This window comes from Amblyomma mixtum, chromosome 3 (genome assembly GCF_055824585.1).
Source record: "Amblyomma mixtum isolate Tamu chromosome 3, ASM5582458v1, whole genome shotgun sequence".
NCBI lineage: Eukaryota > Metazoa > Arthropoda > Arachnida > Ixodida > Ixodidae > Amblyomma > Amblyomma mixtum.
This window is the reverse complement of record NC_143014.1, coordinates 37,472,443-37,489,182: the sequence shown is the minus strand read 5'-3', so window position 1 is coordinate 37,489,182 and position 16,740 is coordinate 37,472,443. Positions and strand designations below refer to the sequence as shown.

General features: G+C 43.0%; 3 protein-coding genes across 5 annotated transcripts in view; 1 reads left to right on the top strand and 2 right to left on the bottom strand.

Annotated features, from left to right (window-relative positions):
* FANCI (Fanconi anemia complementation group I) overlaps window positions 1–6,472 on the bottom strand; it is a 62,616-nt gene extending 56,144 nt beyond the window's left edge. For both annotated transcript variants that reach the window (XR_016290151.1, XM_089578733.1), the window contains exons 1-5: window positions 6,062–6,472; window positions 5,911–5,986; window positions 5,700–5,827; window positions 4,583–4,668; window positions 4,328–4,495 (exon numbers count right to left, since the gene is read on the bottom strand). Coding sequence is in view for 1 of the 2 variants with exons in the window: in XM_089578733.1 (XP_089434859.1) it covers window positions 4,328–4,495; window positions 4,583–4,668; window positions 5,700–5,827; window positions 5,911–5,986; window positions 6,062–6,124 (521 nt within the window). In the remaining variant the exon portion in view is untranslated. The remainder of the gene's footprint in view (window positions 1–4,327; window positions 4,496–4,582; window positions 4,669–5,699; window positions 5,828–5,910; window positions 5,987–6,061) is intronic.
* Window positions 6,473–6,605: 133 nt separating this feature from the next.
* LOC149349678 (protein O-mannose kinase-like) lies at window positions 6,606–8,633 on the top strand. Its single transcript, XM_089578746.1, has 3 exons — window positions 6,606–6,906; window positions 7,156–7,379; window positions 7,617–8,633. The coding sequence occupies exons 1-3, from the start codon at window positions 6,634–6,636 to the stop codon at window positions 8,092–8,094; spliced, it is 975 nt and encodes a 324-aa protein (XP_089434872.1). The 5' UTR covers window positions 6,606–6,633; the 3' UTR covers window positions 8,095–8,633.
* Window positions 8,634–11,149: 2,516 nt separating this feature from the next.
* Window positions 11,150–16,740, bottom strand: part of LOC149349677 (uncharacterized protein T19C3.4-like) — a 35,942-nt gene continuing 30,351 nt past the window's right edge. For both annotated transcript variants that reach the window (XM_089578744.1, XM_089578745.1), the window contains exon 10: window positions 11,150–14,697. In XM_089578744.1, the coding sequence (XP_089434870.1) occupies window positions 14,623–14,697 (75 nt within the window). In that variant the 3' untranslated portion in view covers window positions 11,150–14,622. The remainder of the gene's footprint in view (window positions 14,698–16,740) is intronic.

Genomic DNA, 16,740 nt, shown 5'->3' with positions numbered 1-16,740 from the left:
TTATAAACGTGATTTGACATAATGTACAAAAAGGGCCTTAAAAGATATGGCACTTAAATCAACATTGTTGTTTTGCAGTATAGTGAGGTGTTTTGGTAGTTGATAGGATAGCATTTGTTGTCCATAATTTGTCCTCATAGTTTCTATATGCCATGGAAAAATATTGCGTGTGTTATACGTCTGATTATTTCTAGCTAATGAGGCCAAAGTTTGCAGTTGTTGCATATTATTTCGTACTTCCTTCTTAAAGCATGATAATAACTGAAAGCTGTACAAGGAAAAGATTTTCAATGCATTTAAAATTATGAAATAGTTGGTGGTGCTTTGTTCTCTATTTAATTGGAATATGCACCATATGGCCTTTTTTTGAAGAATAAAAAATTCAGGCGGGCGCTTTGTTGACCTAAGGTGCGGTGAGTCAGAGGCCTTAAGCGCGGTGGTGCTGCTTGAGTCACTGACATGTGGTTAAGATGTTAAGCTTTGCCTCTAAGAGTGGAACGCGACAGCGTCTTGAACGCTGCCAGGGAGTCCACAGAACGCCATTGCCCATTCGGCTCTACGCCTTGCTCGTCCGTAAATTGGTTTTTGAGGAAAGGAAATGTATCTGTCTCGCATATCTCGGTGGACACCTGAACCTCGCCATAACGGGAAGGGAGGAAGATGGAAGTGAACGAAGACACCGTATTTACTAGACGCGCCTTTGCTCATTCCAAACCATCGAGCTGGCATGGCGGAGTGGCAGCGTGCTTGTCTGACACTCCGGAGGCCCTGGTTCGATTCCCCAACTCGACCAATTTCCTACTCGGTTGTATTTATTTATCTGGTCTGACTAGAAAGGTTAATTAGGCTACTTGGTCAATTAAGCAATTAACTAACCTCAGTCCCACTTACCTGGAGCATCACTATACCATTCCTTTAATTGGTTGCATGATTACTAGCCAAAGTACAATTGGCCTATTTGAAATTTGCGCACTGTGACGTCACGACCATTTCGACCAATTGAAAAGCGTGACATTTCTGTCGACAACTCCTGCTTACAACGATGAGGCATTAAAGGCTTCCGCCTTAAAATTTTTTCAAGATTACCCAGGGACGTGGTACCCCACACAAGATGACAGTATTGTAGCTGTGAACAGAATAATGAGTTATATAGAAGATTTTGATATTGACTGGAAGATTAGTTATGTGCCTATACATTTGCCCTACTACTCGTGCAAGTTTCACAAGAATGCTGTCAATATGACAATCCCATGAAAGATGACACTAAGTGATTTGAAGCTATTTACAATTTCGATTGTGTTAAAGTTGAGTACTAGATTTTTCTTTATGATTACGATCTTATATTTTTAACGAAATATAACGGCCTTGCTTTTATTATAATTTATTTTTAACGCATTATGAGCTGTCCAGACACTTAGATGGGAGAGTGTGTCGTTAGCCTTGTCTATTAGATCATCACAGTCATGAGATGAAAAAAATAGGCTGGTATCATTGGCATAGATAAAGAAAGCTCCTTGGTTGTCTATGTTTACTGTATCATTAATATAAAAATTAAAGAGCATAGGTCCGAGGATGCTTCCTTGAGGCACACCACAACAAATTGGCCTTGTTCTTGAATCAAATCCATTTATGCTAACGTACAGTTGGCGATGGGAGAGGTACGATTGGAGGAGCTGTAGCAGGAGGCCTCTTATGCCGTACAGTTCCAATTTCTGTAATAATATATTATGGTTCAAGAGATAAAAGGCTTTTAAAAAGTCAACAAATACCCCAAGTACAATTTTTTTGTCTTCAAAGCTGCGCAAAATATATTCTTTTTGGTGAAGTAGGGCAAATTCTGTGGATCTATGTTTTCGAAAACCAAATTGAGAATCTGTTATAAGAGAGTGCTTATCGCTGAACTTAGTTAGACGCAAGAGGATTATTTTTTCAAGTCCCTTAGAGAAACAAGGCAAAGCAAGCTACACATCAATTATCTGTCCAGAATGTGCAATCAATGATAACTTCATAATATTTTAACGCCAATGAGGTGGCTCAGGGGCTATGGCATACTCCTGATGAGCACAGGGTCACAGGTTTGTTGAAAAACAGCCACAGTGGCTGCATTTCAAGGTGGGTGAAATTTAAAAACAAAACAAAGCAAAACAAAACTGCACATATTGCTTTCTTCCAGAGCGAAGAGGTGACAGCATGAGCTACATCCCTCCCGTTCCTTCCTTATGAGGGAACCCACTTCGAAGCCTACTGGGGCCAGGCCCACCTGCATCTTATGGGCCAGGCACAGAAGATACTTACAAGTTCCCTCTTCCCGGCACCAACTTTTTCATTGAACAGCAGGTGAATGCAGTGAAGCAGGTGGATTCATTTGCGACACATCATGATTGATGCCATTTAGCCCAGATAAGGTACCCCATGAAGCCACTGCTTTAAAATGACAGTGCACTGAGATTTTCATGTATGCTAAAGAATGGCAGGTGGTTTGATCTGATGCAGCACCCTGCACTATGGAATTCCTCATAGCCCACACTGCGGCTCTGCAACACTGGCACACATACATTAAAAACATCTTAACATATGGATCTTGTGAGTAAATTAAATGTGGTATGTGGTATACGAGGCCTAACGTCTTAAAGCAACACATGGGCTATGAGAGACGATGTAGTAAAGGCTAACAATGCAAGAGCGGGGGCTAGTTGGTGCTTCATACTGATCAATTCGCGCTACAAGTACATACACACGGAAACACAAACGGACGAAGCGCATAAATGCGCTTCGTCCGTTTGTGTTTCCGTGTGTATGTTCCTTGTAGCGCGAATTGATCAGTAGTAAAGGCCTCTGGATTAATTCACGCCACCTGGAGTTCTTCAGCAACACACGGGCGTTTTAGGATTTCACCTCATCAAAGTACGCCGACCACGGCCAGGATCGAACCTGTGACCTTGGGATCAGCAGCCAAAAGCCAAAGCCACGGAGCCACTACGGCGGGTGTAAATTACGGGAAGGCTCCTAGTAGTGTTCTTTCACGATTATCACTTTTTTTTTCAACAATGCTAAAACCAAAGTAATGATAAAGGGTGCTGCATGTCATATAGTATAGTCATATACTAAAAGCACAGATTATGGAGACGAAAACACGGAACACATTCTATCTGCATTTTATAACCATTTGGCAGAAACCACATCTTGTCCTTATATCCTTCACCTAGCATAAATTATTGCACAGCTTAGACATTAATTAAAAATGAAATGGCAACTAAATGTAAGGATAAAATACCTAGTAACATATATCTAAAACCTGAACAGTGAGAAGTAGGAATTAATTAGAGAAAAGCAGAAAAAAAGTGCAACCCCATTTAAGGTAAAGCAGACACTAATAATTACCAATGTGAACCTCACCAAGCTTGCTTACAGTTCTTGAGAAAACTTCCCGACTTTTTTACTGTTAGTGATCCAAATTTTGCATACAAATTGAATTCTGAGGTCTATACAGTATTATCATATGCTTAGCATTGATATTTGTCCCATCCAATCTGCCAAAATAGGAAGCTCATTCTGCTTTGAACTCAGCCCACAGCAGCATGATTATAGCCAGTTGGGACGACCAGGATCTCAACAAGCCAGAAAGAGAAATAAAATGAGAATCACAAGGGGCAATGTCAGAGTTGCCTGTCCGGCTTCTTCTGAGAAGATAAGTGTTGCTCGTCCAGTGGGCTAATTCTCTGAATTCTTCTTAGACCCTGGTATACAAACAATGGCATATCTCCATTTCTACTATAATTAACCAATGCTAAATGCATTAGTATACGACATAGACTGCAATGTACAATCTCCTCTGCAATTTTTGTCCACAAAAAGACTGCAGCAAATGGGAAAGCATGTCACTGTTGCCTGAAACACATGAGAATTATACTCAGACACAACTCAAGAACGAAGCAGCAGATGCCCCTCAAAAGAGGCCCTCCAGCCAATGGCATCAACTGATTTTCATGACGCCGTGGTTAATCCGGTTAAGCCAAGGTTATCCGTCTTCATCTACAACCCCCCGCGATTTCATGCTAACAGGTCCAAACGGTTCGGTCGACCCCATCAGCTGAAAGGGCTCCTTTGAAGAGCATTTGCCGCTTCGTTCTTGATTTGCATCCGACTATAGCATGACCTCCTGTGATGACCACTTATCTCGACATGGAAAAAAACATGGTTGAACACAACACCAGTCATTACCTTGCCGCAGTTCAGGTGCCTAACATATGAAAGGCTGCTGCAGAAAAGAAGAAAACACTCTAATGCTTTATCCAACGCACACACAAAGGTTATGGCCCTGACCCACCTTAGAATCCGTGCTATTGGTGTGGCCCATTTTGGTTCCCATGGACAAGAGCACAGGTTATCCACAACCAACTTCTTGAACTGCCCTCCAGACAGCTTGTCCCCCCTCACTGCAACAGTGTCACACTGAGAAATGCTAGTCAGCAGATCTGGGAGGACTTCAAGCCACCTGAAAAGCATAGAAAATCGAGGAAAGTGATTTCAAAGGTCCAGTTAATCCCTGTGGCCCTAAAATAATACCAATGTCTTCACTCACCTTCTTTCCAATGAGGTTCCATCCTTCAGGGAATCCAGAAGATCATAAACAACAGCTGCACGTGTGTTAATGGACAGGTTATTCACCTGCACAAAAAGTTTAAAGGCATACGCATAAGGACTTCGGTAGTAATTAAATATTTCCTATTTCCTGTAAACTTTATTATCTCATTTTCTCACTATTTCACAGTCAGGCTAATTCTTGCATTTTAAGAGCAACTTTGCTTGCAAATCCACAAGCCACAGATGAATTAATATTCCACAACTTTGTTCCCTCCTTGCCATTTTACCTGTGCTGGAAGGGCTTGACAAAAGAAGACACCAATGAAGTCCTATTATTTGTTCAGAAATTATCCATGTATTTTCAGATTGCCCATTTCCAATGGCAACAGTCTGTTGCCATTTTACAGAGGCTGGAGATTTTCTTGGCGCCATTCCTCTGAGGGCAGACGGTACAGCACAAAATGACTGCTTTTTATACAACAGCGTTGACAGCGACGAGCTGAAACATCAAGACGACTCGTCTTAAGGGCCTCAACGTTACTGCAGCTCAGTCTAGGTGCTGCTTTCATAATTGTCTTCACAGTGAGAGCTTTTTATTTGCCAGTGCAGCAAATAGTGCTCAGCAGCATGCTCCCTCTTTCAAAAGCCTGAAATTTTACTCAAATTCGACAAGCCAACAAAAACTGGAAAAGGCAAAGTTAAAGTAACTGCGGCAGCGATCAACACTAAAAATACGCATGACGTAGTGAATGCCTACGCTTTCAAAGAAAGCCTGCATCGAATTCATTTGCTGTACAAAGCCTCATAGCTTGCAATTGTTTGCGATCGAGTGTAAGCTGCGAGCGCGAGGTGACGCGGCAACCGAACAGACACGCTGAACCACAGATTTAGAATCCGTTGACTCGTGTTCGTGGCTTCCACTCCGCTGCGAACAGCAAATGGAGTCGATGCAGGCATGCTTCAAAAGCGTGAGCATTCATAACGCCGTGTTTATCTCCTATTTTCCCTTCCTGCTCTGTTGTCTTTAAAAACTAATCCTCGCACTAACATTTAGGCAGATTCTAGTTGAACAAATGATCTGTCATTGTCTGGCCAAAGCAGGACTGACAACTTACCTCCGAATTAAGTACACCGATAAGTGATGAGCATATCGCAGGCGAAAGGTCGTACTTTTTGAGTATAGAAAGGATGGTGTTGAACATCTCCTTATGCTGTTCTCTTCCGAAGTCATCGTCGGGCAGTTCTGAAAAACATTCCAGACAGCATCAATAATGGGCAAGTTTCTTTACTTTTTACCCACAGTATTACAACAGGAGTGCAATTTACCTTGGATCACACTTTTCGCGATTGCAGATATGTTTGACCCGCCTTTCACCGCATCGTTCAGCAGGTAGTTGTGCACCTTAAGAGTTAAACGAACGGGTCATTCGTTAGATGAAATAAAATTGCAGAAAGGCGATGACCTACAAAAACTTACCGGTTTTAAATTCTTGTTTGAAATATACTTCCTTATTTTTCCGAGAATCGCCTCGTTATCCATGAGCGCCACAGCTCTTAATCGATGACACAGCCGTAAGCACAACACATCAGAAGTCAATGTCTGTAGAAGGTATGTCCAAATTGAAACTTTCCGCTTGTGCCAAAATGGTGAAGGGGTGATACCAAGCTAGTGTGATTATGACAAGCCCGGCAGGACGAAGTGCGCGCCAAAACATGCTCACGCTAGCGACCATTAAAAAGGCGATGCGAAACATGTCAAGTACATGACAAAGAAAACTGTTTTACAACCCACGGTCCACAAGTGCCATGACTGCACCTGCGAGCAGAAAATTGTTATAATAAATACGTATCAACAACTCTCACGCCGTACGGGCCTGGCAAGCTGTCAAGCATAGAGCTAATATACCAACTGTCAAGGCGCTGCCGCGCTGCGCTCTGGCCACTCTGGCTGCGTGTTGTGCAAGAAGCCAGCCAGCCAGCAGCGCCGCTGGTCGGGGATGTGTTCGATGTGTGCCCGTTGCGTGGAAGAGTGCTGATGACGTCTCGTGCATGTTCTGGCGTAGCAGTTTGTGTTTAAAAATTTCCGTGTTCTGTATAGTCGCTTGTGCATTTATCTGGCGCTATCCCAAAAAAGGCAGCGAACGGAAATTGAAGTGTTGGGAAGATGTTACGGAACAGGCTAGTTTATCGTGCAGGCCAGTGTGTCCCAACGGCAGCTTCGGGCTGCCGGGGATGTCAGACTGTCACCCTTCGTTATCCTGTGTAGATATAAAAAACGATGTTCGCGTGCTAGATCTCCTAGCATCGGGCACTGTGAAAAACGTGTGTCTGGTTTTCTTTCTTCTCATTCTCTGCTGCTTTCGCTCTTCTGAACCTTTTGAAACAACAGATTTTGTTGATGTGCCTGCGATACATTGTGCAATGAAGTTGAAAGTGCCTTCTTGACAGTGCAAATTCATTGCCCATTCGTTAAAGCGCACAGTGACATTGCTGTAGTTTGTGCAACCATTCTCTTTTACTTGATTGGAAACGTGTTTATTTATGAATTCTGCTGTTTTCATTTCATGACAGGTGTACCTCGCAAAATGGAAAGAACACACGGTGGTTTTGTCAAATTTGACGGACGCACGTCTCCAGCCAGACTTTCAGCACAACTTGCATATGCACCAGCTTTTAGGCCATGCCGATTACACAGTTCAATACATGGGATCTTGCGAAAATACTCTTGTCTCCGAGTACTTCACACTCGGTTCTGCTGCGGGTCTGCAGACCCTCTTCAACACGAAACTTCTTGGGTAAGTTCTATGCGCAAACCCCTCCCAGTTCCCAGTTGTGTTGGCTTGTCAGGTAATCACATTTGCATGAGCACTGGGGCTGTTACTTATGCAGTAGGCGCTGTGAGCAGGTTTTCTCGTGCTCTCGCAAACCACACAAGTTTTTACCGGCATTTTTATGAAGCTTGCTACAATCACTGTCATAGTGCAGTTACCTTGTTGATACTTTCTCAACCTTGTGTGGGCATTTTTCTCCAGGTACAACACCTTGTTCCGGCGCTTTTCCCTCTGCCTCGGCTATGTTACCATTCTGGAATATCTGCACAGCCACAATCGTGTCATGTGTGATTCCAACACATTACTCAAAACACTGTCACAATACTTAGTCCACCCAGACTTGACCTTGCGTGTCAATGACCTTGATGCCCTACCATATGCCACTCGCAATGAAATGGCTGCTTGTGGTTCACCACCACTGCATGGAGATCTGTTGGCACCGGAGCAGCACGGAAGTATGCCACATGAATCGCTGTGCAATACTGCATGCGACATTTGGAAGATTCCAGATGTCTGTCTTTGGTTCCTGGGGCGAACACGAGAAGCTGAAAGCTTCAAGTTTCACCTATTCTCAGTGCATCGCCAGTGCAAGCTGCGTAAGCCAGATCAGCGACCTAGTGCAACGGAGGTTTTGAGAGACTATCATAGGATTTGGCAGGAGTGGGCACGTGGTCTTTGATCAGGCTGTACTGTTTGATTGTTGTCGCACATGTGACTGCAGAGATGTGTGCTGTTGGTCAATCCATGACAAGCCTTGCTCAACTTCAGCAGTGCTCCGACTACTACATTGTGCAAACCTGCTGTAGTAAATGTCAGTCTGTAATTTCCCACAAAATAAACCTCATTAGGCAAGCTATATTTGAAGCGGGAAAATTCAAATCATGCATTGGACTATTGGCGTTAAAGATGTACACCCATCTGTACGTAATGAACTGTGTACATTAAATGTACACATATACCTTTCAGTCCATACAATGTCATGATGCCAGCTCTACACTATGGCACAACCATTCTTCTCAGTTGCGTCATGTTGACAACTGTCTCTGAAAAGGGCGAGCAGGAGCTATATTCACGTGTCCCCAAATTGAGCACTTTTTGCTGAAAGTTGCCGAGCTGTCTTTTTAATGCACCACTCTAAATAAAGGTTACACCTCCAAGGGTTGCCTGTGAACCTGTACATGTTTTTACCGTCTACAAATAAAGCTGTTGACTTATGTTTCTGCAATTCATCCAATAGTTCGCAATAAGCTGTTACCATGTACAAGCAGTGTTACCTGTATGTCATGCTGCTTGCGACTATATCGATGTATGGGTCCTTTCAAATGGGATGGTAAAAGTTTTCGATTAGTTTGAAGTGAAGTGCCACCACAAAAAGAAGAAAAAGCTACGTGATGTAGCTAAGCGGGACAGTTATAGCATGAGAGTATATTAGCTGGAACTTGGAACCTTGTATTAGTTATAATTTTCACTGCAACCCACAAGCCAAAAATTTACAATTGGAGGTTTCTGCGAATGAATGATGGTACCTCGGTATTTTTTCAGCGGTAGGTTGTATGCCAGTTGTTTGAAGGGGCAATGAGGGCAAATAGAAGTTGGCCTGCACCAATAAGGGTACCGTATTGTAATCATAAACAGACCACCATCACTGGAAACAGTCTTTATTAGCTAGCAAAGATCAAAAAATGAAATACAGGTGTTGCCATCTCTGGCCGATTTTGCAAGTGAAATGCATGCATCAACACCGATTTTTGGGCACTGATCACGGGGGCTGTGCTACTCCGCCATCCACTTGAATGCGGTAGCGAGCTGTACTTTTTGGTAAGGACGTGATGGGTTTGAAACCAAAAGCGGGAATATTTTTAAGTCCAATATTCTCACCCTTTTGCTGCCAGACAAGCATCAACATAGCCGGAAAGAGGCAGAGAATCAATTTTTACTAAGAACAATAATTGGATGGAGTTGTCCTCAGTGTCCCTTTAATATGACTGCTCAAGGGAGCACAAAAATTTTTTGACCAAGATGACTGCTTCAAATTTACTTATGCACTGTTGTGAATGTAGACAGAAGTGCGCCCCACTGTTCCAGTCTTGTAAATGTCACACAAAGGAGCAACCGAATAAAATTACATTGTGTGTAATGCAAGTGAATTCATTTGTCAATTATAGCCCCCCAAAATTAACTGAACAATTACAAAAAAAGTAATTGATTACTATTACGTTTTCATTCTTAGGAGAAGACAAAGATTCACAGACTAGAATTAGCCAGTGTGGCTTCCTTGATCTGTTTTCTGCTGCAATTCATGCGCTGTTAATTGTCACATCTAAATTTTTGTCTGTATTTATTCCATGTTTTCTTGTGAAAACATCAGCAGTGACACTGGAATCTTGTACACGCTGGAGGTAAGGGTGGAGTTGTAATGCAAGAAGACCTTGGGCACCATGTCGTAGTTGTGCAAAGTGTCACGCTGCGCTGTTGTTCGCACTCTGAGGGAACAAAGCTCCAGCTAACTAAACATGAAATTTTGCTGTACCATTATGATGAAATGCCAACCGTGGAACCCAGGCTTTAAATGCAGGCCATTTGGCTTGCATGTCCGAACACCTTTGTGCACGCGGGTTTTCCACAGAGCGAGCACTCTGTTAATTTTTTTTTATCAGTTTTAGATGGGTGTTGCCTAGCAAAAAGTAACCAGCACATTACAGAATTCATAGGAAATTCAATTTATTAACAGCAATCAGTTACTTGTGACACATTATGTGCAGCTCTGAACTGTTTCAACGAACACCCGTCATTTGCAATGCAAACATGGATAGGACTGCAAGGGAGCTGGCAATCGCATAAGGGTGGATCTGCATGCATAAGGAAGCCCTATCACTGGACAGCCATCAATTAGCATACCAGCAGGCAATCTTTCAAGAAGCGCAATATGATTTCAAGAAAAAAAATGAAGGGGTGATGGCGTATATTACTGGTTTTCAGTGGAAATGGTATAAACACGTATGGTCAGTACTAGAAGGCCAGTTCAAGATCGGCACTGGTGGTGTCTGCTTCATTCGTCATCCTTGTTTTTTCATGCCGCTTTATAACAAAATAAAATTAACTTGCCCAACTTCCCGCTCTTCTTAGTATTTTTCATCAACCTAAAAAGGAAACCTGCAGCTTTATAGCTCTACAACAGTGAGCCAATAAGCCTGCAGTGAAACCTGTGCAATACTGGAAGACCAATGTTGTCTCTGTGGATAAATAGCTTTGGTAATAGAACACCCCACACGCTGTGGGTCATGCACTTTGCGCGGAATGAAAAGCTGCTAAACTGCATATTTTCTCCAAGTAGATAACACAGCTGGAACGTGACCACATGCATTGGCTCAACAGCATACCCTAAAAAAACAAAAACAGATTTGACAGTGACCATGTACGCAACTGCATTATGATGCTAGATGCATAATGTCATTCTGAGACTAAATCATAAGTGAATAGACTGCACAAAGGCACAGAGAGGCTAGTAGGCATTGCATCAGCTACAGTTGACAAAGCAACATTACAAGGTAAATTTTCTGTGATGCTAGTAAGCCAAACGTAAATTTTGCTGCCAAAGGCAGGAAGCTGATATGTGTGTGCGAAGACAGGATGAAAAGCATGCTGTCACGTGCAATGTACAAGATGGTCTGATACTGAAAGCTGAAAATATGGTAAAAAGAAGGGCCAGGCTAATAAGAAAACAATCACACACCTGAGAAGTAACACTCTTTATTTACGAAAACAGTTGGCTATATTTCACACAATGAAATAAAGCGCAATCCTTTCATGACAAAAACTAGATACAAATAGCAAAATGCAAGGAAAGTAAAAAAAAGTTGTGGTCCTAAAAAAAACGAGTAATTGATGCTCGTGCTTTTCTACTGCTCTTTGGCTAAGCAAAAAAAAATACATCTTCAAGTGATGTAATACCCATAATGGAAGTCTTACTGACTAGAGTTTACTATCCTTCAGTAAACTAATTTCACAGCCAGTCTACAACCTTGTATTTCTGTAGAACTCGTGTAAGTTGAACCCATATATATCTCATTTGAAGGGTACAGCGAAATAGTTCAAAATATGAAAAATGGCAACAGATAAGCTCATCTGTAACCAAGAAGCAAGAACATATTGAAGCGATAGCTTCACTCTGCTAGGTAAAGCCGGGTATTGCCGTGTGTGCAACATGAACTTCAGGAGAGCTGCCCAGCGGATAGTAAACAAACTGCCTACTGTGGCAGGTGGCAGTTAAATTAATGATTGGTCGCTAGGGAAGAGCAACATGGGTCCCACAAGCTCCACCGGTGGCAGCACCTGCCATCGCAGGGCAGTGGCGCATTGCTTAACCACTGTGCCAGGGGTGGTAGGAAGACTCCTAGGGGTCTATGAATGTAGAGTTACCAGCTCTGCATGTATAGGAATTAACCCACTACGCTATCGTGTCATACCCTTAAGGTGGAGCTTAAGTGTCCCCTCTATTTTTTGCATCCACGCTAGTGATGCACTTCTTCCGGCGACGTGCTGCCCGCCGGCATGCTGGCAGCAGACTGCTCACTAGACGCTGCTAGGTCCAACCTGCTTCACATCGAAGTTAATGCGGACGGTAATTTGGAACTAGCCACTGTGTGCCATTAGATGTTTACTCCTGTTGCCAGTACACGTTAAACAGAATGAACTTATTCAAATTAGGGCACAGCTGGTCTCTGCAATTCCTTCAGCAGTGAAGCACGCATGCAGGGGCTGCTGCAAGGCTTCAGCTAGGTTGGCTTCACTGCATGACAGCAATGTAACGTGGAAAATGAGTACAAGAGACTAAAGGCCACCCTCAAGCAAACCCAATGTTCACCTCGTCACGAAATTTCACGGTGGTAACAGTGCCACCAGTCACACAGCCACAAGGCCGCATAGCTGATCAGTCTCCATGCGTTCAGAGAGCGCCATTAGTAGAAGCACCACTTGCAGGGGCGCGGCGCGCCGTTCGATATATGGGATATTCCGCTGTGCTCAAGTTCGATCAACTAGAACAGTAGTGCTGTACTTTTGCACGAGGTTTTCAAGGAGGTATTCAGACTATTCAATATACCATATTTACTCGCGTAATTTGTGCACTTTTTTTTTTTTAATTAAGGCTTCAAAAAAGGGGGGTGCAAATTATGCAAAAATTTTCTAAACTTGTCCTAAAGAACTCTACAAAGGTCATAACATGCAATATATACTGTATATTGCCACCCACATGATGACCTCCCAACTCGCCCCCCCTCGCTGGCCAAAAAAAAAAAAAAAGTTCACTCCATATATAAGACACATACCCCTCCCGCCCCGCCCCATGTTATGTAGTTCCGCGCGGGACGGCATGATGGCGCATGCACAGCTCAAAGCAATAAACGCAAGATATAATTGCGATGCCAGCAGTAGACAGCAAAGCTGCCCTCGTGTGCGGCCCGGCAGACTGTAGTGGCAAGCCGAATAGCAAAAGGTTCAATAGTTTTGGATTTGGGTGCGTGCACAACTGTTCGTCTGGGAAAGCGACCGACAGCGCGACCGAGCCGGGTATACGGCGCACAATTCACGCCCTCGCCACTTGCACCTTTCGCAACCACACACGGCAACGCGGCCGCGCCAATCTTCCCAAGCCTGCCTTGAGCGCACCCACGTACATGCTGGTGGGCTGGCATAGCAGAGAGGGCGAAATATGCAAGTTTTTTTTTTTCAATCCGAGTAAAAGCTGGGGGTGCGAAAATTATGCGAGCAAATACGGGAAACAATATTTCGATATATCTGGGCTCGACTGTACAACCACGAGTTTTTATGAATGAGTTGTGATACCTTGGTATTTTGCCCAGCCTAAAAAGGAATGCTGCAGCCTTTGGATCCAGAGCAAAAATCCATCAAATGCTACAACATGTGCTAGGTCCCTACATATTGGGCTAGCAGATCTAGCAGGAATGACAGAGTTCATAGTATGCCAAAATGACATGCACAACTATGTTCTGTATATTACTAAGTGTTCTACCTAGCCTTTAGTTCAATACCACTATGTCCAGACATATTTGAACTGCAAGCGAACACGACGACAATAATAACAGAAGACATAGGTGCCTATAGCCTCTTATTGCACCTCCATTTCGTAGGCACACAAACATGCAAACAAATGGCTCGGACTATAGTGTTCAGGAACACACAGATGTGGCATGGTGAACACATAATTAGGATGGTGGGTACAAACAATGCAGCCAAAAATGCAACAAGCCAAAGCAATAACCACTGTTGCTGAGCTTGTTTCACATTATGCTACCAATAACAGCGGGCACTAACACTTCCAATGCTAAGAGACCACAGCGTCATTGCCACAAACACTGCACTTTAATGTAACCACAAGTGCAGCAATTCAAACCTGGGAGCATTCCAAACAGGAGTCACACGATTGCCATGACACAGGAACCACAGCAATGACTTGATTAGTAACAAGTGAATTCAACCGTGTTAATATCACTGATGTACATTATGCAGTACAGCTCATATGAAAACAGAACTAGTAGTACGTATGCATATGAAGCAGTGCACAACTTGAGATTGTACAGGCATTTCAAAACCTGCAATGTATGCCAAACTTCACACTGCAACTGCAAATGTGCCTGTTCCTCTGGAAAAATATATCACAGCAAGTTTATTGTTACTTATGCATTCAACAGACAAGAACTGCATGGGCAAAACTAAAAGCTGCACAACGATAGTTGCACTTATGGCACTAGCAAAAAAGAAAAAGCAGGTGCACTTTGAGTTTAGCTTAAGGCTGGCCAATGTTGCTACTCCTCACATATCTAACAGAAACCTTCACTTGTACCATTTGCCACAGAGAATGTGTTGGGAGTAGTGCGTAACACAAGATATCAAGCAACTGTTTCATTCAACACAGCCCGTGCATACTTATATTAACCACTCAGAATGCATGAAGTTAGGAATGCACACGATTAGTGTGACACAGCAGTGGCATGTTAAGTCAAACAAGGCTAAAAAACAAACAAACACAAAAACATGCAAGGGCTTTATGTAGCACAATTTTTTCTCCAGAAAATATTTTTTTTTTCTTCTCTAGCCACTGTACAAAAAGAAGGCACACGTCAGTGACACTCGACTGAAACAATCACATGACGGCTTACAGGTGCCGCCCAATGGCTGAAAGGTTCTTTCAATCCTTGTTAGTGCGACTTTTGGTGGCCCTTGTTGACCGACGCACTGGTCCACTTGAGTCAGCTGTTTTGCCCTGAAATGAGTACCCACAGTATGCCTCCTGCACTTACAAAGCACACAAAGCACACCATCTTTGCACACTTAAGAGGGGCGAGGACAAGGGTCTTTGGGACCCAAAAATGGTGAAGAAATCAATTTTTTGGAAATAGCATTTTCGAAATCTGCAGCCCACATTCTAGTTATCTATAAAGTTTTGCATTCGTTCGATGAAGTATTAGCTCTAATTTAATATATAACTGCAATTTATACCTCATGTCTGTCTCAAACACAAATTTTTGACCGTCTGCAAGTTTACAAGAAGGATATCTCAGCATCTAGAGCAGATAGGGCGATAATTTTTGTTACAACATGCTGCTAAACTAATAATGCATGCAATGTTTTGAACAGACCAGTTTTGACAGACACCTCTGGTTGGAGGGTGCCAAAGACATGGCTACTTGTCAACTCAGGTTCACAGAGGTGCCCTTGTGCCATAAAAATCCATCATTATCGTAAATGCACCGATGTGACTTAGCAAGTACCAGAAGTACTCATCACATGCTCAAATGCACTGCAGACTAGCGTTCCTAGCCGTTATGTATGTAATGGAAACCTTTTTTGGCCGGCTTTTGATTTCTGAGTTGTAAAATACATGGTACATTTACAAGCTTTCCTAGTCTGTTAGAGGTTGTGTCAAATGCTTTTGTGTGATCTATCTTAAACAGAGTTTGACTTTTAATGCAAAATCTAATGTCAGTACTGTTATGATAAAGGTTTAAAGTTGTGTAATGTGATAAACATCTCAGAACATGTGCTGGTGGTATCATCAAATGTTCATTGTAAATTTGGATACTTGTAATAGTTCTTTGAATTTTGCAACTATTTTGCAGCTTGTCACCATAAGTAAGGTGAAGCATATAATTGAGTGCCTCATTTCTGGAGCCAGTCTTGAAAGCAACAATGGTGCATGGGGCCTAAAAGTTATTTATGAATATGATCCATGAGCTGTATCGATGATGGCAAGCAGAGAAAATTGCTAAAGAAGAATATGTATACAGGGCTTAAAAAAATGTTAGCAGTCATTAAAAGGTTAAATTTTAATATTCACACAAGCAGCCTCAGCCGCTGTTCTTGTCTCGGCAAGAACTGCAAGGATCCGGACAAGCTGGGATAAACCCAGCCATCTCCTCAGCAGTGAGAAAAAGGCTGAGGTAAGTGGCAGTAAGATATCCCACAGAGGAATCTCACATCTGCAAAAAGTTTAAAAACTCTACAGTCAAAATGTTGTCATTACCCTACCAAGAAAGAGGAGTGTGACAGTGTCATATATTAGTACAACTCTGGAAAGTGGTGACATGGATAATAGAAAGCTGACCACCATACCTTGAGCAACACGGTTCTGGTGAGTTGTTTAAAAGATGTGTGTGTAGTGTACGTGTGTCCAATCCTAAGCTTGCACAGCAGGGCTGCTATTTCAAATCTATCTTGCCTTCCAGTAGCATACCTCCCTACTTTTGGTTTTATTGTGTGAAATTTGTTCTCTGTTTCTGTGTTCTATTCCTCTTGCCAGTCTGCATATTGCATTGCAGGCCTAATATTTAGTCTGAGGTCCTGGTACAATACTGTTGTCTATATCAATTGAGCTTCAGCTAGCAGCTAACGCAGCAAGTCAATCACCTGCCCAACTACTATCTATGCTGCAGTGACCTGGTACCCAGTGACCTGGTACCCAGTGTGGTTCCAAGTGCAGAGACCCGAGAGCGTCTTTCATCCCCCGTGACACCACCTCAGAGCAAACATGGTGACTCAAAACAGCAGTAAAAGAGGCGGCACTGAAACTGTAGATAACCACCGGCCAAGCGCACTGACGGCCTGAATGTCAATCGTCTCATCTATGCTGGTTGGGCAAAGCGTGTAAAGTAGAAGATTCGCGGTGGGCATGAGATAGAGGCAGCATCGAAGGCAAAGCTACACTGTGCATGGTCAGGGATCAACCAACGGGAGCGATTTGAAAAGTTGGAATGCCTTGTTAGTACAGCAGGTCACGTGGTATGCAACTCCTGCCCAGTCAATTGTC